At 31.4% G+C, this 22,942-nt stretch overlaps 2 protein-coding genes across 9 annotated transcripts in view; one reads left to right on the forward strand and one right to left on the reverse strand.

Annotated features, from left to right (window-relative positions):
• The window catches only part of LOC132751519 (uncharacterized), a 50,682-nt gene extending 41,945 nt beyond the window's left edge, over positions 1-8,737 (forward strand). For all 8 annotated transcript variants that reach the window (XM_060741699.1, XM_060741701.1, XM_060741702.1 and 5 more), the window contains 2 exons: positions 2,104-2,247; positions 3,231-8,737. In XM_060741699.1, coding sequence (XP_060597682.1) covers positions 2,104-2,247; positions 3,231-3,356 — 270 coding nt within the window. In that variant the 3' untranslated portion in view covers positions 3,357-8,737. The remainder of the gene's footprint in view (positions 1-2,103; positions 2,248-3,230) is intronic.
• Positions 8,738-12,458: 3,721 nt separating this feature from the next.
• On the reverse strand, positions 12,459-18,172 carry LOC132751521 (uncharacterized). Its single transcript, XM_060741706.1, has 8 exons — positions 18,131-18,172; positions 17,583-17,612; positions 16,757-16,897; positions 15,882-16,541; positions 15,383-15,436; positions 14,757-14,783; positions 14,384-14,416; positions 12,459-13,196 (listed from the first exon to the last, which is right to left on the reverse strand). Coding segments are annotated over exons 3-8 (834 nt in total). The 5' UTR covers positions 16,758-16,897; positions 17,583-17,612; positions 18,131-18,172; the 3' UTR covers positions 12,459-13,137.
• Positions 18,173-22,942: the final 4,770 nt, after the last annotated feature.

Genomic DNA, 22,942 nt, shown 5'->3' on the forward strand with positions numbered 1-22,942 from the left:
TCTTGTCCGCCCAATAACTTAAGAATCCTTTGACCCACAGTCTTCATATTTGGCATGGAGGTTAGTCTTGATTAGTAGATGGCCCCTATTGATTTTGAGGTCAAAGGTCAAGGTCACAGGGGCCTTGACTTCAAAAAGATTGTCCACCCAATAACTTAAGAATCCTATGACCCACAGTCTTCATAATTGGCATAGAGGATAGTCATAATTAGTAGCAAACTCCTCACAGTGATTACCTCCCTTTACAGATTGTAATCACTGCTTTCGCAGAGGTCACATGATGATGAAAGTCACATGAGTTAACGTTGAAATTCAAATGTAAAAGCGACCGTTACATAGAAAATCTAACATCATTATTCTCTTTCTGTTTTATTTTAAATTTTCATACCTAAGTTCATTATAGTTTATCAAAAAAATATCAAAGGTATACAAAATAATGAAAATCAAATTCAAAAGCTAAAAAATATAAAATATCAGAAATTCTGATATATTGGACCATGGTTGCAGAGATCTCTGTATTGATAAGGGGAGATCACTGCGTAGGAGATTGGATTAGTAGATGACCCCTATTGATTTTGAGGTCACCGGGTCAAAGGTCAAGGTCACAGGGGTCTTGACTTCAAAAAACTTGTCCGCCCAATAACTTAAGAATCCTTTGACCCACAGTCTTCATATTTGGCATGGAGGTTTATCATGACCATTAGGTGACCCCTATTGATTTTGAAGTCACTGGGTCAAAGGTCAAGGTCACAGGGGCCTTGACTAAAAAAAGCTTGTCCGCTCAATTGCTTAAGAAGGCTTTGGTCAACAGTCTTCATATTTGGTATTGAGGTTGTTTATGACTAGTAGATGACCCCTTTTGATTTTTAGGTGACTGTGTCAAAGGTCAAGGTCACAGGGATTTTTACTATAATAAGCTTGTCTGCTCAAATGCTTAAGAATGCCTGTCCGCAGTGTATTGATTTTGACATTTTCACATTTGAAGCATGTAGAATACATAACTTAGCAATGCACTGGCTTAGTAACCTCAGATTTTGCAGGGAGGTTGTCTTTGAGCTCTCAATGGTCACTGTTGATTCTAACAAAGTGGTATGCGGGGGTATTCAATCCATGACAGTGGCATTTCTAGTTTAGGTCAGTAGGAATCAAATGTTCCTTATTTGTATGGATTGTAGTCGTCAGCTCAACACAGATATGTTGTTCTTTCTGTAACATCATCATGTTTTTTCTGTCACAGCATGGTTTGGAACAATTTGTCTCAAAGGCATTAATTTTGTCATTCATATCATTGTCATTCAAATCAAATAGCAGTTTTCCGCTTTAAAACATTCTAGTATTATAGAATCATGGTACACTGATGGGATAATAATGTCTTCCAGTATTTAACAAGCATGACAGACAAGAATTTTTTAATTTTTTTAGCTGTCTTACTTAGTTATAGTAATGCCAGTTTGAGGTAGTCTTGAACTAAATTTATTATGTAATAATGGTTATAATAGTAAAATGTATTAATAGTGAAAGTAATTCAGAACTGATAAATTTTGTTTTGATAACATAATATGCTTTTAAACCTTTTCACCTAACTGCAAAATTTCCATGAATATCTTTTATAATCATTGGTCATCTATCATCCAGCCTTTTGTCATACTTTAATGATCTTTTAGGGAAATAAATATCTTCCCACAATAGTATCAGCTTACAAGATATAGATGAAAGTTTATACACTTGACATGTTTACCTTGGTTGAAAAATATTGTTGCATGTTGATTTATGGTATATTTTGGTGTTAGTTAGTTGCCCTTTGAGCTCACTGCTGTTGGTTCAAATTTTGTCAGAGCCTTTGGATTCTTTCAATGAACAAGCTTAGGGAGTGTTGATGGTTCAACTCAGGTGTCTGTTCATGCCTGAAATAATGCACCAATCATATAAGCAGTAATGACACCAAATGACCATTACAGTGTAGGTGTGATGTAAAAACGAAACAAATAAAGTAGCGACAGATGATAATAAGAAACAAAGCTATATTTTACTCCTTTAATGCTTACTGTTTTCATTTGGATTTTCTTCTCTCGAAAATGAAAAGCTGTGTGATTTATATTTCAGATATTGTATATAGACCCTCATGGGCTAGCTTACAGACATGGACTGGTCAACAAACCAATGAGTATGGATAGTAGTGGGTTGTCTAACTGGACACTGACAGAAATTAACATGCGTCCACTTAATCTCTTCTTCAAAGATAGTGAGGTAATTTTCTTAAAAATTCTTCAATTTGTTGGATTTATTACAAAATCATTAATATTCTTGGAATATTAATTTTTGTGGTTTTCAAGGATAGGTCTGTATGTGAATTTAAGATCCAATGAAATATAATTTCGTCAGCTATAAGATTATTTTGTATCCCATTATTTAAATTTTACTTTTTATTCTATTTTATTTAGATATAAACAGTCCACAAATTTAAGAACCCATGAATATGTTCTTTGTGACATAACCACAAAATTTCATGCGCATCAAATTAACCCACGAATATGTTCTTTGTGACAAAACCGCAAAATTTCATGCCCACCAAATTAAGTGAATTCATAGTATCTTAGGTTTTTCTCTTTAACTGCAGTTAAATTTACCAGAAGTCATTGGATTCTTAGTAATATATAGTGCATGAATAAGTACACAAACATGATTGTATAGAATAGAACATTCTCTTTCAAATAGTCATTGATCATACATTCAAACATTTGTTTATTTTCAATTTTGAGATAAGAAGAGTGAACTTCTTTATTTGTCAAACACTCAGACTTCTCTTAAAGGTGAGGTATTTGAAAGAATTGAAACTTTAAAAGCCAACATAATGGATTATATGATGCAGAAACTTAAATCCGTTTAGATGCTTTTGAATAAAAATATTGAAACACACAGAAATGTACTATTTTTTTAGTACCTGTACATTTAACTCATATTTTCTGTATCATTCCTTAAGCATGTTGTAAACAAAGCTCAATCAAATGTTCAGTTTACCTTGTTTCTTCTTTAATTTTTTAGAATAAAATTTTATGATTAAAAATTGTACATTTTGTTAATTTTGTGTTGGTGTTAAGTCGTTATTAGGTACCTTTTTATAATCTCAGTTAAAGAGATGGGGGTAGGGATATTTTTGGAACAAGTGCATAAATACATATATAAAATGAATATACAATGTTTTTGACATGTAGTGTTGTTTTTTTTTGCAGATTGAGAGGAGGTTGCTGGCTGTGGGAAAAGATATATCTATAGTGGTACAACCATCAGACTTTATAAAAGACCTCAAAAAACAGCTGAAAAAGTTGAAGAGTTACAAAGACTTCCTGATACAATGATTTATGTTGTATTCAGGTGATGATGATGATGCCACCTAATTTAAGTATTTAATACTGTGATTTCTGGCAAGATTTTGTCATTTTTTGCATGTTAAGTCCAATTTATTAAAGACAAATCAGATATAATTTTTAAAACACTGTTTTATGCTTTTAGACACTGTTTTATGATTGTGTTAAATATTTTATAGATAACACACCTTGAATCTTTCATCTCTAGATATGAAAAGGTATAGAAAATGCTTTATTATGTGTGCCTTTTAAGTGATGATGTATTTAATGTGAGAATGTCATTAAATTAGTTGGCATTGATACTACATCGTTGCTGGCTTGTGTATGAAGGTCACCCAAGTCTTAGTTCTTCCTGCACCACCATTGTAAGTGGAATAACTGGAAAATCTTTGTATGACTGAGACAGTGTCAGTGGGAAATAAAAAGCTAGCTAGATAAATATGATTAATGTCATATAATGTTAAACTGTGTTGTTTACAATCAATCCAAAGAGAGCATGGTTTTTACCACATTTTATGTTGGTGCCAGATCAGATTTTTTTTTTGTGCCAGAAATAATATTTGTTTGCATATGGTGCCATTTGTACATGGCAACTGGAACCGTTAACTACAGTGTAACATTGATATCAACATAGTGTGAATATTTTAAATAAATAATGTTTATTATCATTAGAAAGTAAATATGAAAGTCTCCGTGGTCGAGGGGTTAGAGTCGATGACTTCTAATCCAGTTACCTCTCTGGCGTGGGTTCGATCCCCAGGAGATGCTTTGGTAGTTTAGCATGGAGGAAGGTAGTTAAGTACTGGTGTGACTCTCCAGGAACGATGGTTAGGAAACTACCCGCCTATATGACTTAAATACTGTTGGAAAAAGGCGTAAAATGAAACAAACAAACAAATATGAAAGTAATTAAAACTTTATGTTTTAAAGATTCATGTTGATTTTAAACTTTTCTATTTGAAAAAAGATTTGGCATTTCTACACAAACAGTCATTGTAAGCATAATATTTGGTTACAATTTCAACTTTCTTATTAACTTTTGTTTTTTCCTGAAACTGCCACAAGCTTCAAGAAAATAATTGTAGGTAACTTTTACAAGGACCATAACTCTAGTTTGAACTGGGGCTGAATACACCTCTTCGTGAACATAGTTCCTGCTTTATAAAAGTCAAAACTTTTTAGAAAAGACAACAATAATTAATCTGTCTAGTATCTTTTTGTAATATTTTGAGCTCACTTCTTTTAGCAATAAATATTATCAATTTTGCTAATGCATCTTTTATATATAGACAGATATCTTTTATGTTTTATAGGAATATACTTGCGGTGGTCCCCAAAAAAATGGGTCATTGGGTCAAGGTTGCTGGTGCTAAAAATAGTTTTTAACTCTTTCTCATACATGTACATCCTAATGGACTAATGACTTTCATATATTTGGTGGGTTCTTACCAAGTGTGTTTACTCCAAGTGGAGCAGGGGGTTACCAGGTTCAAGCATTTTAGCAATGAATTGCTCCCATTTCTTTGTCTTTATTATACTATCCAACACTGTAAAAAGTGGAGCGTGCTATCAGGGGACATGTCTTGTTAAGTATTTGTTTTTATGCTGATCAGGTAGATGTTCGTTTTATGAAATTTGTTACAAAGATTTGTAATTTTGATGTTTTATTTTGTGTGTTTTTTTTCTGCAGAAATGAAATTTTTTAACCCTTTTCTTAATTAATCATGAGCATTAATTTATTTGCATGAATTAAACAAATAGTGAATTTAAGAAGTGTAATGTTTGATGCAAATATGAAGACCTCCGCATATTACCAAAGGCTATGCAAGATTTAGAATATATTTTTATGTAAGTGGATAAGTAATGTTTTTTATACATGTATAATCTATCATAATTACATGTAGTATTTTTAGGTATTTTTTAAATACAACTAGAAGTTAAAGCAGCATGCCTCCAGATTCATGCTTATTTTCATGAAAATTTTGAAAATATTATTATTTAAAAGTAAAATATTGTGAAGTGATCAAAGAATGTAATTTACACATTGACAAAGCAATTACACTCCACATAAATTACCAAAAAGAGGACAAATTATGCAAAAATAGCTTTTACTCTGTGAGTCACATAGACAAAATATGGTGATAAATACAGCAATATCTGTCATTAATTGCACATAACCTGTAAATTATTACTTTAATCTTGAAATTTTTACTTTTCTTTAAATTTTAGTACTTTTTCTCTCAAGTTTGATTTTCTTGAAATATTTTTTGGCTTGTCTGGAGGCATGCAGCTTTTAAGAATGTTGCATATTTTTATAACAAATGTCTGTTTTAGTTTCTGAAACTATTCGACCATTTTTTGTTTGTTTCACCTTAGTGATGCAATGTAAAAATGTTTTCTACTATAACATGTTTATATAGGGTAATTATCTAACATGTTCTTGAATGGACCTTATATATTTTGGTGCCATAGTTCCGTTATCTCTATCATTAAATGTAGGCATTTATTTCATTTTATATATTTTGTGGTTCTATTTATCAAAGTCATTTACTCCATGGAAGCAAAAAGACATGCAAGAATTTTTCATTGCACCCTCAAACTATACAAGAAGTTTTCATTGCACCCTCAAACTATACAATAATTTTTCATTGCACCATCAAACTATACAAGAAGATTTCATTGCACCCTCAAACTATACAATAATTTTTCATTGCACTCTCAATTTATTACTAGTGTCTTAAACATAATGCCTATTGCATTGGATATTTTTTAAATCTTTACTGCATTTTTTTTTGGTTTTATTTTTTTTTTACACACCAAAAATATTAATGTTAACACATGCTTTTTTTGCTGAGTCATACACGTTTTCTATCAGTAGAGCTTGAAAGTAATATTTACATTATCTGTGTGAACAACCATAGGTTACTGTAATATGATAACTGAAATATGACTGAATTAAAATGTTGCAATTATCAAAATATAATTTTTACAGTATCTCTGTGTTACTGAAATTATAATGTGAAATGTTTCACTATAAAAATATCAAAGGATTAATTCACTGTTGAATTTTGTTTTTGTGCATGCAGAAGGATAAAATGATTTTTAAAATTTAAAACTGAAGTGTATACTTCATTATCATTACAATTGTAAAGTGACTGTTTCAAGTACATGTGAACATTTGTCATGGAGCTATGTTATAAACATGTCTTCATGTTGTATATTATTTTGGGAAAATGCAAGTTATTTCATCATGTCTAACTAAAACGAATCTTCAAAATTAATGTCAACATTTTTACACTATAATTTGATGATATATTGAAGTAGTGTATGATGTGGTGCTGCAAGAATTAGTGAAATAAAATAATCGGGGTTAAGGATGCTTGGGTCAAGGTCAAGGGAAGAATTGGGTCAAGGTCACAGAGGGAAGAACTAGGTTTAACTTCTATTATCTTGACAGTAAGAACAACATTTAACCCTGTTTAGTTAACCAAGAGAGTATCCATGAATGTTGCCAATATTTTTGAATGATTTACTTGTAGCAATTTATAAATAGTCTAAATGAATCTACATAGTTTTAGTTAAATTATTTATTGAAAATCATTCAATATGTACAATATGTATGTACATATACTAAATTGTAAAAAGAGTAAATTGTAGAGTAATGTTTTCATTATTTTTGTTACTACTCTGTATCATAAGTCTGTTACTGTTTACTCTGTATCAAAAGTCTGTTACTGTTTTCCTTGTTTTGTTTGGTAGTTTGTTATAGTTTAGTAACTTATATTACATGTTTCAGGTACCATTAGGTTTTGTTATAACTATGCCATATGAGCAGCGTCACAACAAAACCAACATAGTGTGTTTGCAACCAGCATGGATCCAGACCAGGCTGCGCATCCATGCTGTTCGCTTACCAACTCTATTACAAGTAGAGAAACTGATAGCGAACAGCATGGATCCTGATCAGCGCATGCTGGTCTGGATCCATGCTGGTCGCAAACACTCTTTGTTGGTTTTGTCGTGACACGGCTCATATAATGAAGTTGTTTTGTATGTTGTTTTATTTTTACTGATGTTTCTAGAGCATTGCTATATTTTGTTACATATACACATCTTTACTGTTATAATACAATATATTTAGTAAACATTCAAATTTAAAAATATTTTGATGACAATTTATTTTGAGTTAACAGATGTGTTGTAAACTCATCAATGACCCAGGTTTGATTTGGTTTGTTTGGTTTTACAGCTCACCAACACATTATTGGTCATATGGCGACGAAACAGGAAAGATGGTTTTTAGCTAACTTTGCATGTTACAAACTTCAAAGCAACACCAGGGGTCAAAACCACCTCTCTTACTGGTGCTTAGAGATGCTAAGAGATGCATAGACTCCAATTATTCAAACCCATTTAGTTGTCTCCTACAATCATGCAGGGTGAAATGGTGGCTGCAATTCTTATGCTTCAACCATGAAAGTGACCCCTCAGGTGGTGACTGGGAACACTATATTTTATAATTATGAACATATTTTATACTGCTTGATGCAGGTTATAATTTGATATGGGAGATGTTACACAATTCATTGTCACTCATGAACAGACTGTAGTCAAACTGAGTCAGAGATTTTGCATTTCATTTCTGTATTTGATCTTCATTTTATCTCGAAATAACAGAAAATAAGAAGTAATCATAAACATGTAGTGCTCCGCCTTGTTAGTTTAATGGCATTCCAACTGGTAAAATGTGGTGATAAATAGCAAACTATGTTAATGATGTGATAGTAAGGCTGGTAAGGGTATTTTATTCTTTAAATTTCACAGTTGTCAACATCTTGTATATTTTGATCAGGTTTTCAAACTTTTTGATAATATTACTGGCCTTAAAATATACAAGAAAACATTGATAACTAAACAACTCATTCAAAGAATTTTATATACACTTCTTATACACTGATCAACATGTAAATTAAGGTGACTTTGTTATGTTGATTTAAAGTGATTTTGTTATGAAAGTCAGAATTATGTCAAACTTTTCAACAATGAAAGTGTAAGTGCCTTTAATTGTTTTAGATTTTATGTACTGTCCTATATGATCTACACAGTTTTTATAAGATTCTATTAGTTTTAAGCTAATTGCTGTATTTTTTGTATATTCAGTTAAAATTTGAAATAAAATATTAACATGCCATTTGATAAGGTTATTCTTTGTATATTTTTATAGATCTATTTCTTATAATGAATACATTAATTTTTATTGATAGTTTCCTGTAAAGTATATTAGTTTGCTGTTTTGTTTTGATATGATCAGATCAAATGACTATATTTATAAGCAGGCGGATGAATTAAAAAAGCATATATACATATTCTCATTTTGACTTGTTCTTGATTGTAAGTGTTATATATTTTATCTGATAACTTCAATAAGGTTAAAAGGTGTGTAGGGAGTAAGAAGCTCTATGGAAGTATAGTAAAAAGCTGAGTACATGTAGCTGTTCAGTGATAATTGGGGAATGGGGGGATAGGGGGATAGAGTGACAATCTCTGAAGGGAATACAATGATACGCTCAATACATATAGAGTAATAAACTCAGAAGGGAATACAATGATACGCTCAATACAGATAGAGTAATAAGCTCAGAAGGGAATACAATGATACGCTCAATACAGATAGAGTAATAAGCTCAGAAGGGAATACAATGATACACTCAATACAGATAGAGTAATAAGCTCAGAAGGGAATACAATGATACGCTCAATACAGATAGAGTAATAAACTCAAAAGGGAATACAATGATACGCTCAATACAGATAGAGTAATAAACTCAGAAGGGAATACAATGATACGCTCAATACAGATAGAGTAATAAACTCAGAAGGGAATACAATGATACGCTCAATACAGATAGAGTAATAAGCTCAGAAGGGAAAACAATGATACGCTCAATACAGATAGAGTAATTAGCTCAGAAGGGAATACAATGATACGCTCAATACAGATAGAGTAATAAGCTCAGAAGGGAATACAATGATACGCTCAATACAGATAGAGTAATAAGCTCAGAAGGGAATACAATGATACACTCAATACAGATAGAGTAATAAGCTCAGAAGGGAATACAATGATAAGCTCAATACAGATAGAGTAATAAACTCAGAAGGGAATACAATGATACGCTCAATACATATAGAGTAATAAGCTCAGAAGGGAATACAATGATACGCTCAATACAGATAGAGTAATAAACTCAAAAGGGAATACAATGATACGCTCAATACAGATAGAGTAATAAACTCGGAAGGGAATACAATGATACGCTCAATACATATAGAGTAATAAGCTTAGAAGGGAATACAATGATACGCTCAATACAGATAGAGTTATAAGCTCAGTAGGGAATACAATGATACGCTCAATACAGATAGAGTAATAAGCTCAGTAGGGAATACAATGATACGCTCAATACAGATAGAGTAATAAACTCAGAAGGGAATACAATGATACGCTCAATACAGATAGAGTAATTAGCTCCGAAGGGAATACAATGATACACTCAATACAGATAGAGTAATAAACTCAGAAGGGAATACAATGATACGCTCAATACAGATAGAGTAATTAGCTCAAAAGACATACAATAGAAAGCTCACTCAAATAGAGTAATAAGCTCAGTATTGAAATGCTCGATAAGCTCTGTAGTTTGGTGACAGACTACATCAGCAACATAACATAAAATAATTACATTAACAACAGTGGCGCAAGACCTAAAACGACACAGAAATTTGAATGTTATGAATACACGAAACAGTGACAAAAAACAGAACGACACACAACAGAAGGTGAAACAATGACAACAATGATATACGCAATATAATTCTAAGAAAAACACATGATGAAATTCCATTGAGCTTTAGAATTGAGTTAGCGATTTGTAACGCCTTTACAAGAGATATATTCACTAAACACATGGACTGAAGGGGCGACTACTATGTTCGCTATTTTGTTTTAACTTGATACGTACAATTGCCAACATTTCACTTTAAGACCTTTACCACTTATACAGTAACGTTAACCTTAACAAAATCAAAGCATTTTGACGTTAAAATACATACAATGTGTAATACTAAAGAAACATAATTATGCCCGATGATAATTTAAGTCGACCAATTCATATTTCCCACCGATTCTTTAATTAGAATATTAGGAGTTTTCTCCCTTGAACGCGTGATTGTTTAAAGATATACTATGCTTTTTGTGTCGCCTTGAAAGGCGACATATAGGAGTTACTTTTGTCGGCGGTATCGGTGTCGGCGTCCCCTAAAGCTTGTCCGGAGCATAACTCAGTCACTATAAGTCGGATTGACTTCAAACTTGGTTTGCATGCTTCTTTCAATAACCTGAAGTGCAGTGCACAAGGAACGGTTCTTTGCACTTCTTATTTTTTGAGTTATTGCCCTTTGTTAATTTTCATACTTTAATTTTATCCGGGCCATTTCTCCTAAACTATAAAAGCTTTGGACATGAAACTTTATAGGATGATAGACTCATCGAGATGAAGTGCAGTGCACAAACACTGGTACTCTATGGTTTTTTGAGTTATTTCCCTTTGCTAATTTTCATACTTTAATTTTGTCTGGGCCATTTCTCTTCAACTATAAAAGCTATGGACTTGATTATCTTCATAGGATGATAGATCTCATTAAGAAGAAGTGCAGTGCACAAGAACTGGTACTCTGCACTTCTTATTTTTATTTGTTTGGGTCGTCAGACCAAACAAATAATGGTAGCGAAATTTCAGACCCTGATGTTCTTATTTGCAAATGCCGAAATTAGTCCAAACTCCTCGAAGCGGTTACTTCCCTTCATATGTACATTAACGCCTAAAAATTAAGGGGAGATCACTGCGTAAAGATTGTCAAATGACAGGCGCATTAATTTTCGTATCGAAAAAAATAGTTCCCGATTGGTCGAAGATTTCTAATATTGTGTAATTCTTATAGATATACATGCTTATATTGAGCTCCATGATTATTTTTCAGTGTTAAACAACAGGTTTACAGTAAACAAAATATATCGAAATTAATAAGGGTTACAAACTCTAATAAAGAATAATCTTGTATTCTTCAGGCTGTTATCTTATAACGGGTTTACACCCTCGGTTTAGAAGCGAGAGGTCCGGAGTTCAAATCCCAGTTCAGGCAACTCATGTTTTGTTGTTGTTTTTTTTTAATGATTAAGCCAAATAAAAATTGAATTGAAAATCAGTCTTATAGCCAATTTACTATAGTTATAACACAGAATTTGGTGACACTTTACAAATTGGTTTATAATCTCACAACCTTCACCTTTCTGACATTCTGAGACCCAAACAAATTCATTTTAGTTATTGTCCTTTAGCAGTGTTTATAAATAACCTACATTTAAGAAGAAAATGTTGTAGTGACAACTATACTGTTCACATGGCGACACATCCGACTCACGGAGTTGTAGTTTTTAGTAATCACTAGTATACTTTTATTGCAGAAATTTATTGAAATATATAAAATTCTTACTGAATATGTCTTATTTAAATAGAAGAACGTACACACTATGTACGAGAATCTGCTTCCTTATTACGGGCCAAGTAAAGCTGGTCCTTTCTTTAAAAAAAAGTAATATTTTCAAATATCAAGTTTGAGCATAGCATATCTTGATTTATGTCATTTATATTAGCGCATTGGGGGTACAGGTATTTATTCTGTGCATATTTAGAATTTACAAAATCCTTCAAAATGCTAAAATGCTTGTTAATTTATTTATATATTTATAGAAACCAAAAAGTAAAACTAAACTGATGTATCGTAAGACAGGTCTGTTAATTTAGTTGACCTCTTTCATAAGGAATATAAATACATTGTAAATAAATTTACATGCATATATTGTACTACAAAGCGTAAATTAAACTACAATTCATCTCATCTCTCATTTTGCTTTAGTATAATTATGAAAGACATTAAGTCAGTCAAAGTTTTCGGAAAGTAAGCAACGCCACCGTCATCCAACAGGTTTGTAATAAACGATAAACTATCGAAAAAAATTAAGAAACAACAACAAAAAGGAGAAAAACTTTATTTGATAGCTAAGAGAAAAGTTAGGCGGCTACATTATACCAGAGATGTAGGAAACATGTTGTTTATGGCTCTTATGATGCGTACAATATCTTGAATATAATGATTTTTTTTAAAAATGCAGAATCCTCTAATATCTTAATATTCATTTAAATAATGTTTCTCTTTTGTTGCTTTTCTTTGTGATTTTCCGGTTTTCTCGTATCATGTCTTTAAATTTTGCCATGTTTGCTTCAAAATTGATCCTCATTGTCCAAACGTACCTTGTCCAAACACCATATTCATTAACAATCATCGGTATTCTGGTTCCCTGTCCTATCATGTTTCCCATCCAAGATGTAGTACGCAGGGGACCAGTTTAAAAACATCGGCTGTTCCCGTATACTTCGGATAAATGGCATAATAGCCGAGGAGATCAGATTGTATCTATGGCTTGATGGGATTTGTCGGAAATGTCCGATACGATACACTTTTCTTCCCCAGTATAATAATATGACGGAATATCAATAATCACTATGATTGAATTCAAGGTGAAAAGCAAGTTCACTGTTTTTTGAAAAAAAAAGTACTACTTATATATAAAGAAAAGTAGAAATAAAACACTATCAAAGACCGTTGTCCATTATACCGTCGGTAGTTCTCGTGTAACATCTTCATGTTAGTATTACTTCATATAATTATCTAGACCGTAGTGAAGCCACATGTCCATCCTAACGTAGATCTCTGTAACGTAAGATAAAAATAAGTCATTTATGTGACTGACTACAGCAATCGGAATATCCACGGCTATTATTCATAATCCGAAGACTGACGGAAAGGGCCGAAAAGTTGCGATTGTCACTACACATGTACCAATCTCTCCTGCTTCGTCAACTTAAGACTGCGTGATCATTTTGTGCAAAATTGGAGAAGTACAATTAATAATTCCAGTAAATGTCTAAATTGCAGGATTTATAAACAGGATTTTTGTTTTGAGCCATACCTCAGCAAGTTACCTATGAATTTAGCTTTAATTCTCTTTAAATTTAGAAGTATGAATCACAAACTTCCTATTGAAAAAGGAAGGTTTGATGATATTCCAAGAGAACTTAGAACTTGTAACCTATGTACCAGTAACTCTTCAGGCGACGAATTCCATTATCTTTTTGAATGTTCACATTTAGTTAATACAAGAAAGCTGTATCTTGATAAATTTTTCTATGAACGTCCAAGTGCTTTAAAATTTGAAAAAAATAATGAACCATAGTAATAAGGATATCCTTTTGAAACTTGCCATATTTTGCAAAAATATTATGTTATTATTTAAATAATGTTAGCTTGTTAGACTTATGTCTTTTCTCTTTGTTTTTTCTCGCAATGATTTTTGATTTTTCTCTCTCATCCTCCATTACCAGTCAACTCCGTTCAATTATTACTGTAATTTTATTACATCATGGAGTTGTATGACCATTTATAATTTGCCATTTTGTAGTATTTTGTTTTTACATATTATTTGCCATTTTGTATTATTTTGTATGTATGTACTGTTTTATGTTGTCACATGCCCATATGGGCCCTGACTTATTCAAATAAACCTTGAAAACCTACGCAGTGATCTCCCCTTATCAGTACAGATTAGAATCTGTAAAGGGAGGTTATCACTGTGAAGAGTTTGCACATGTACCATGCCATGGCTAACGGAAATTATGTTCAAGTTTGTGAAGATTCAGTACTTGCAGTGACTTGGTGAATTGTGAGGCATTGGTAAATTTTGTAATCATGCCACGGTGATAAGGCGGCAGGTTTGTATTCAAAATATATAGATCTACAATTAAGAAATTGACAAAAAAATCATTTTATCATCAACAAAAATATTTATGCTACATCTAATTAATGAAGATCATTACTATATATAATAAAACAAAGATTACCTGTGAACAAATTCGACATTAAACAATCAAGTTCTGAAATTAGACAAGTAAAAAGGTTAAAACCATTTTTAGCCAAAATCATCCAATTAACGATTTTGTTTTGCTTTTTAAAAATAATGTGCATTTTAGAAAAAAAAATCAAACATATGATTAACAAAAGACAAAAAATTAGTAAATAAATGATGAGCGCAAAGTCTTTCGGACCTATTTTATCTAAGTGGTCTGATATTAAATATGCACTTTATTTTTAGATTAAAGATTAGAAGTATTTAATTTAAAACGCTACTTTAGATAGGTGTTAATCTTAATAATAGACTAAACACAATAGGTTTTGAAATATTATAACATTCAAATCAATCTTTATCTATTTTACCATCATAGTTGTATCCTCCATAAGCCACTGAAATAGAAGAATAAGAACTGTTAGTACTGGGACTTTCCGCTGCTAAAAAAAGGTTTGAAATAGTTGTCGAATGGAAGGACCAGAACAGAACAAAACATACCTCCTTAGGTAAATGGCAATACAACATGGGGATATGCTTTATACAGATACAATATGATAAACAAACTTCCGGTAGATGCAATGGAGTTATATATTACTGATCCTTACATTGAAATCAGACAGTGCTTTCCTCGACTGTTCTATATGTTTTTCACTCTAAAATATTGAAAGATATAACTAAAAGTTAGCAAAGACATTTGAGCGGCGACCCATACTACTGTAACATATTTTACTTGATAGCCTACCTTGAATAACAATTAATTGTTTGTTGTTGTTGATTGTTCAGCCTTTGCATATCCTGACTTAATCTAAAGGTTTAGGTCACTTACTTTAAATCACGTGCAATTCGAATCCCTTTAGCCATTTTGAGAAAGCTAGCAAGTTGTTTTAGTTAAATAATAATAATAATAATAATAATAATAATAATAATAATAATAATAATAATAATAATAATAAAATAACAAGGCGTTTAAAATCATTACGGAAAAGAAACTAACTTGTATAATTGGCTTTCATCGCAGACATTTGGTCCAAGACGCACCAGTCGAAACCTACAAATTGATAGAGACTATTAAATAAATTATTTACAAAGTAATGACAACTTGATATTAACCAAATGAGCCGCGTCACGACAAAACCAACATAATGGGTTTGCAACCAGCATGGATCCAGACCAGCCTGCGCATCCGCATGTCCCAAACCCATTATGTTTGTTTTGTAGTGACGCGGCTCAAACAATCTCCATCTCTTGCATTGTAACTCATATCTGATTTTACAAGCATTGAGGTTATATTAAATAGTCATTATATGTTTTAATTTTTGGTGTTTAGGGTATTTCGCGAATTAATAACATACATATCAATTCATTCTATTGAAGACAGGAGAAATTATTTGAACATTTAATTAGTACTGAGATACATGGGGGTAAACTTTTCTGATTAAGTACCATAAAAAAAGAATGTGTGAATTGATTTTACAAAAGCTAAAAGGTCTTACTGTCATCAAATTCATAGTAACACGGGATTTCACAGGAACAGTCGTAGGTAGGTGCTCCGTAATCCATTACACTGCATTCTCCATACTCGAACTTCATGCTACATTGGTAATAAGTGTCGCCAAAATAGTCGTCGGTATAGCCGTAGTCATAGGGTACCCAATTTCCGTTATAGTCGTAGTAGCCGCCATTCCCCATATCATCGTAGCCGTCATACCCCATATAATCGTAGCCGTCATACCCCATATCATCGTAGTGGCTGTCATGATAATTCCCAGTGTAGTCGTAATAATCATAGTTGTCAATGTCACAGGTTCCCTCAGCCGTGAAAATAGAAAAACAGTCTTCGCAAGTCAAACCGCAAGAGTCACCATACATCGAGTCACCATACTGACGTTTTTCTGCAGGACCTCTTTTGTTTTTCTCTTTATTTCCGGTAGCTTCTGCTCGACTGGAGAAAAAGGTTTTCATTTTTTTAAACATCTCTCCCCTCTCCGTTTTCCCTCTTTTGTTACTGATCTGCCGAGCAACAACGTTCCCTCGTTTCTCGTTTTTCGTCGGCGCATGGTGAACTTGACTGCGTTGTTTAGATAAACGTTCAGCGTGTTGTTTATCTGAACCACGTGACTGTTTATTTCTTGCCATTAACTTCCTTTGTTTCACTGCAAAATTATAATACAATGTATACATATATTTATATATCTTAGGCAGTTGTAATAATTACTAATGTTTCACAATTCGATGAACAACAATAAATCTAATCAACTTGTTTTTTTTAATTACGTATAAGTATACCACAATATTCGCACAAACAATAATTTAATGAGCGGTAAAGACATATGTTAGGTATATATCAGGTTAAGGAAATTGAACATACTGTTACTGATCAGCGCTCTTAGCTTGGCATGTTTTTTGGCTGGTCCATTAGTCTTTTTATCAGTTGCTTGACCATCTTCCACCTTGACATCTTTATTTTCACGTTTACCTTCTCTATCAAGTGCTGATCTAAGAAGTTTGCCTATGAGAGTTGGATAAAACTGTCGACTTCAATTTTTCAGAATATCATTTACATTTAATTTATTTTTTAGTCTTTTCTTTTAGTTTTAACGTTTTGATTAGCAAAGTAAATATGACTGTAGTTCTACAGCATAAAACTGTTTTTTATAATGTAAACTTTATATCTTTAAAGGATTTAAAGCTGTGAATTAATGACATATTTTTACAAAAATTATGAACAGTTAAAATATGTTGATTCTATAATCTTATGGTAGACAGTAGAGAAAAATATCTCTGTTATCTAACACAATTGCACATGGTACATAAACAAAAATGTTCTCCGGAACAAAATATAATTCTTCTATTTTAAGTATGATATTTTTACTTTTCTGTGTATTCGCTGTAATAAGAAATATCTTTCTTGCAGATAGGTTTTTTTTTCTAGAAAATTCAAACAATAATATGGTTAACTACATGTATCACTTATATAACGCTTACACAGAACGTGGTCAGCCTTTGTCACCACTATAGAGTCAAGACGGCCTTCACTTTACATAATCCAGATGACCGGCATACTATTTTCACATGCATTTAGATACTTAATATCTTGTTCCGTTGTATTTTAATTTAGGGCTAAGCCTTTTCACAGTAAAGCGTTGTGAAGTAATTTTGTTATTTTGATGTGGAAAATTCCAAGCAATACTTACTCAGATTGTTTCTCAGCAGTTCTCTCTTTGCTAAAATGAAATTGAAACATATTACATAATATCACACACCTTGATGCCTTAAGTTTCTTATTAGAATTTTACATACTAGTATTTTATTTTGTTTGATATCAAACAATTTTTTGCATTAAATATAATTTGCTGAATATTATGTATTTTTTTGTCAATATTGCATTATACATACACCTAACACAAAACGATTTGACTTAAAACCGCTTGCCCTTCACCCTGTAGGTTCGAATCCCGCCAGGGATTTGGACTCTTTCATATGAGGAAGCTATCCAGCTAGCTTACAGAACGTCGGTGGTTTTACTCAGGTGTCCGCTCTGGCCCGAGACAGTGAGGGGTTTCTCCACAAGGTAAGGTGAAAACTCATCATATGACATTTACTGCGTTGGTGCAACCCCCCCCCCCCAAAAAAAAAAAAAAAAAAAAAAAAAAAAAAAAAAAAAATTAATGCTATCTTTATTTTCAACATTTTAGCAAATTTTTAAAAGGAAAAAAAAGAAGAGAATAAACAAATAATTTACCCGCCTCTCCAGTGTCCGCTTTTTCGTTCAGCTGTCGAAAAAAAAAACAACAACTTAATATTCTTTATATACTATGGAATAAATGGCGGTACTGTGTTGAAACTATCGTTAATCCTTCCTTGAAATTTATCATATACTGATCGTATATTTCTTTATTATTATACATTTCCACTATAATAATAATAATAATAATAATAATAATAATAATAATAATAATAATAATATAAACAACAAAAATTAAAAAAATAAATACAAGCCACAAAACAAGATCTATGACTAAGGTCTCTATTCTAGCCGACTCAACATATACCTTTTATAATTTGTTGGGTTTTTCGGTCCCCGTTTTGAATAGTATATTTTATTTAAAAAAATCAAAAAAACTTGTTTAAAGGGAAAAAAAAAAAACAAAAAAATAAAAAATTGGGAATTTAAAAAATTTTTGAAAAAATAATTAAAAAAACCTGAAAAAATTAGGAAAATTTGTAAAAAATTTTTTTTTAAAAAATATTTTTGAAAAATTTTTTGTTTACCATGAAGTCCCTTTAAAATTTTACATATTTTATAAACTTAAATTAAAAGCATAAAAACCCCCAAACCTTTAAATTGTTTTATAAATTAAATGAAAAGTGCTTAAAAAAATTTAACAAAAATTCCCTTTTAAAAAAAATATCTGGAATATTGTTTAAAAAAAGTTATCCAAAAAAAAAAAGACAAAACTTACCCTTTAATTTTGCGCCCAAAAAAAGAATGGCGACAGGGAAACCCCGAGATAAAGCAAAAAAAACAAGAAAATTAAATTTTATCGTTTTTTCCCAATAAAAAACTTTGCCACACTGAGGTTTCAACTGTGTTGCTCGCAGTTTTACTTACCCAAAACACAATGGTTGCTTAAGATACGAGCTTTGTAACCTTTAATAACTCTGTAACTTAAACTACCCTCTAAATATAGTCTTTAAATAAAGGACAAAAGAAGATTTTTTTGAAGACGAAAAATAAAAAAGAAGAAAGAAAACAATCAAGCTATTCAGATTCAAACTCGCCTTGAGAAGCTTTAACAAAGGATTTTATTTTTCAATATTTATTTTGAAAATATAATTTGAAAAAAAAAATCAGTTTATCTATAATTTACATTCTTACTTTTCAATCAAAGATGACAGTTTTATTTCAGATACTACAATGGCGGTTCAAATTTCTAAAATTGATTTAGGAGCTTTTTTGTATTGAGTATCGGATAACGTAGGTTTTTTTTAAAAAAGATATATTGTGCTTATCATTGAGAAAAAAATATTGTAATCTCCAAAATTTATTAAAATCTATAAAATCCACATTGAATATATCTAATTTGAATAAAAGCGTGCATAAACTTTGTATTGGAAGGTCATGTAAACTGGGTATTTTCTTCTTTTTAAAAAAAAACTGCAAGTCTTTAACGACACTGTGTATTCATCTTGTGACCTCCTATAGTGCGTAGAATTATAAACATAACAAAACCTTCTGCTTGTGAAGACAAAACATGTTTATTTTATATTCACTGTGTAGTTATTATCCGCAGTTTTTAATATAAAATTTGAGTACAGTATATTAACAAAAATAATATCGGGTTTTAAAAAAAGAACGGACTGTTAATCACTGCATTGTTGTAACCTCTTGTCATGTGATATATGCACATCAACAGCTGAGTATCAGATTAAAACAAAAAAGTATCTTGATAATATACTCAGCCGTGGTAAACCCAGCTTAAATATGTTGCATCCTTTCTAAGTCAGTTCTGTACTACTCTTGGGTCTCGATTGACTTACATAGTGTTAAAGCTTAAAGTTATTGAAACAAAGAACGTGTCGTTCTGCATTACAGCAAGTAGTCATGATGCCACTTATTTGATATAGTAACATACAGGGCCAAACACAGAGTGGACCGACCAAAATTCATATATTTCAATGGGAAAATAAAGAGAAACAGAGTCCATAAAGAACGTACATAACGGCAAAGTTAAAAAAAATGAGACCGTTCATGAACGGCATTGGAATGTACAAGCTACCATCCATGCCCTTAGAACCGGCTTAAGCAGGCATCATTCAACAAGACAATTCGATACATCCGCAGATGTGTTCATACGTCTGTTATCATGGAACCTCCAATGTGACATATAAATTTTGTGCCACTTCATGAGTAAAAGTATATATAAAGTAAAAAATATAGACGAAAGAAAATAAAATGAAATTTTGGAAGTGGATCAGAGGTTATGAAGCCTGCATATGACAGACAAGCTGTGCAGAGACAACTTTAAAGCAGGCGACATATCCTTAGGGTGATTAAACATTACTCAAGTGAGAATCAGCTAGGAAAAAAAAAGAAAAATTAAAGAAAGAAAAAAGGAGAAAAAACAACACATAACAAAACAAATGAAAATATCTTAAAGTAATACAAATACAACGATATTGTTGAATGTAAACTTCTTTCTCAAATATCACAGAACAAACTTATGTGTATAATTAGTATAATGCCCTCAGTTTACGAATATTGAACGACGATGAAAATAAAAGACGCTAGATCTTTACAAAATATGGCCTAGATAAATGATTATTATTCGCATCCAATGACTGTTTTAAATAAGGAATACAATTTATAAAATCCACGTTCAATAGAAAGATTTGGAGGTTTAATGATCATAATATGTTCCTTGTCTTATTCGTTATAAGTCTGTACTACATTTGTGTTCGTCATTATAAAACTAATAAAAGTTCCACCCGTAATATATAACCGTTTGTGAAACAGCCATGTCTTTACACCAGCCATTTTTGGACTGTCCGGCTGCTGGCTGTTATAGGAGGTTGCACTGTACAATAATATAGGAATGAAAACAAATCCGAAAGAAACGTTCCTTTCTTTAAATCTATATATATAATATTATTATATATAATTTATAATATATAAATTGTGGAATCATCGTGGCATCAAATACTGAAATACTGTGTGTACTCCGACAGAATGTTAGAAAATTGTCTTGAAGTTTCAGGAGAACGATCTCGTACTTGAATTATTCATGATTTTTGGATTTTCAATTGAACAAAATAGTTTTAATATGTTTTTTCAAACTGCTGCTTCTAAAAATGACATTGGTAATATCTAATTTTTACTGATATTTCTGGTCTTAAAGTCCGATTTTTGGCCAATTTGAAATTCTAGTTAATTCTTGGATATATTTACAAAAAAGAAGTACCAAGTATCAGTCGCCAGTAACTAGAATTTGTCTACACCTAATACAACGTTACAACATAAATTATATGACAAACTAAATTCCCTTACAAAAAAAAACACAAAAAACACCCCAAAAACTAACGAGAATATTTAGCATGCAATTCTCAAAAGGCTAACTTAACAAACTACATGTATATTGTAAAAATATAATACTATGTTGACCTATGACCTGGGACACTTTCGTTTCTGTTAGACAATATAAATGTCTGGGCCGTATTCATAAAGAATCCTAAGTTTTAAGGGAAAACTTCGAGTTAAGAGGAAATTTTTTCACTTCATAAGATTCTTTATCATAAGATTCTTTATGAATACGGCCCCTGGTTTGGATAATACTTTTGTTTCAAACATGTAATAAAAATTCCTACAGTGCAACACTAAATTTTTTTCATATGACAGAGACTTTATGTTGAATAAGTTGCACCTCTTTTCAGATGAACAACAAGATTTTAAAGTAGCTTTTAAAAACCACGTCTTGGAACTTCGATCATATTCTTATTGTTGATGGTATTTTAATTTCATCATTTTATGACCTTCAAATAACCATAAAAACAAAACTATTCACACTTAAGAGATGAATTTTGATTTTGGAACAGTAAATTATTCACATTTACCCTATGCAACATTTTATGGGGTATATGCCACTTAATGACTTGATGTATGATAAACAATTTCTATTGTATATATTCGCACAGATTATAATGTAATGTCATCTTTGAAAACAATATTTTTTATTTAAACATTTGTGAAATTTCATGCCTGGATCTCGTGCCATTATATTTATGACTTGACATTTATTGATACCGCCATTATGTCGCAACAAAAGATCAAAATGACATTATCATACCATATGAATCGCTTGACCCACCCGAAGATTTTTTGCCAATAACTCGTCAATAAATCATCGATAAATTGGCTAATTTTAGGTAAGATTTCATTATATTATTATTGACAATTTGAATAGTGCCTTTTTTTTATTACTGACAATTTGAATAATTCAATGATTATCTATAACTTGAGAATACGTATGTTATATTCACTACTGAGTGTCATTTAATAGAAGGCACCTAAAGAAAGTATATGAATTTATATGGTATATTATAACACTAATATTTTCTGTTTTCACAACACATTGGGGCACGAGGAGTATGTCAAAATGATAGTTTAAAGAAACAGAACGCAAAACGGGTATAATCATTTCAGAAATGAACTATTTATTATTTAAATCAAAGTTGAATCCCTTACTTATGAGAAAAAAAAGAAACTGCCAGAACAGTGTTACATTGAATGTTACTTTTTTATATTTGCCAATTAGTTTTTGAAGCTAAAGGTTGTATAACTTAATACCAATTTTATATTGTCTTCCTCTTACGTTGTACAAATGACTATGTATTAAAACATATGTTACGTATTTATGTAATGAATATTATTATTTTTTGTATACAGCTTTTCACCTCAAGAATTTACGTTAACGTATTAAATGATAAGCGTAAACATTATCTCAACCCTAAGTAAGTCTTATCAAACTTTGAAATCCCATTATCAGTACTTTAAGTG

The sequence above is a fragment of the Ruditapes philippinarum genome, unplaced genomic scaffold (assembly GCF_026571515.1).
Source record: "Ruditapes philippinarum isolate M1 unplaced genomic scaffold, ASM2657151v2 ctg319_1_1_1_1, whole genome shotgun sequence".
NCBI classification, from domain to species: domain Eukaryota; kingdom Metazoa; phylum Mollusca; class Bivalvia; order Venerida; family Veneridae; genus Ruditapes; species Ruditapes philippinarum.

Coding starts and splice junctions, on each gene's coding strand:
- LOC132751521 (XM_060741706.1), bottom strand. Junction 14,784..15,382: donor GATGAAAGCCAATTATACAA/GTTAGTTTCTTT, acceptor CTTCTATTTCAG/TGGCTTATGGAGGATACAAC. Junction 13,197..14,383: donor AATGTCGAATTTGTTCACAG/GTAATCTTTGTT, acceptor CTTACGTTACAG/AGATCTACGTTAGGATGGAC.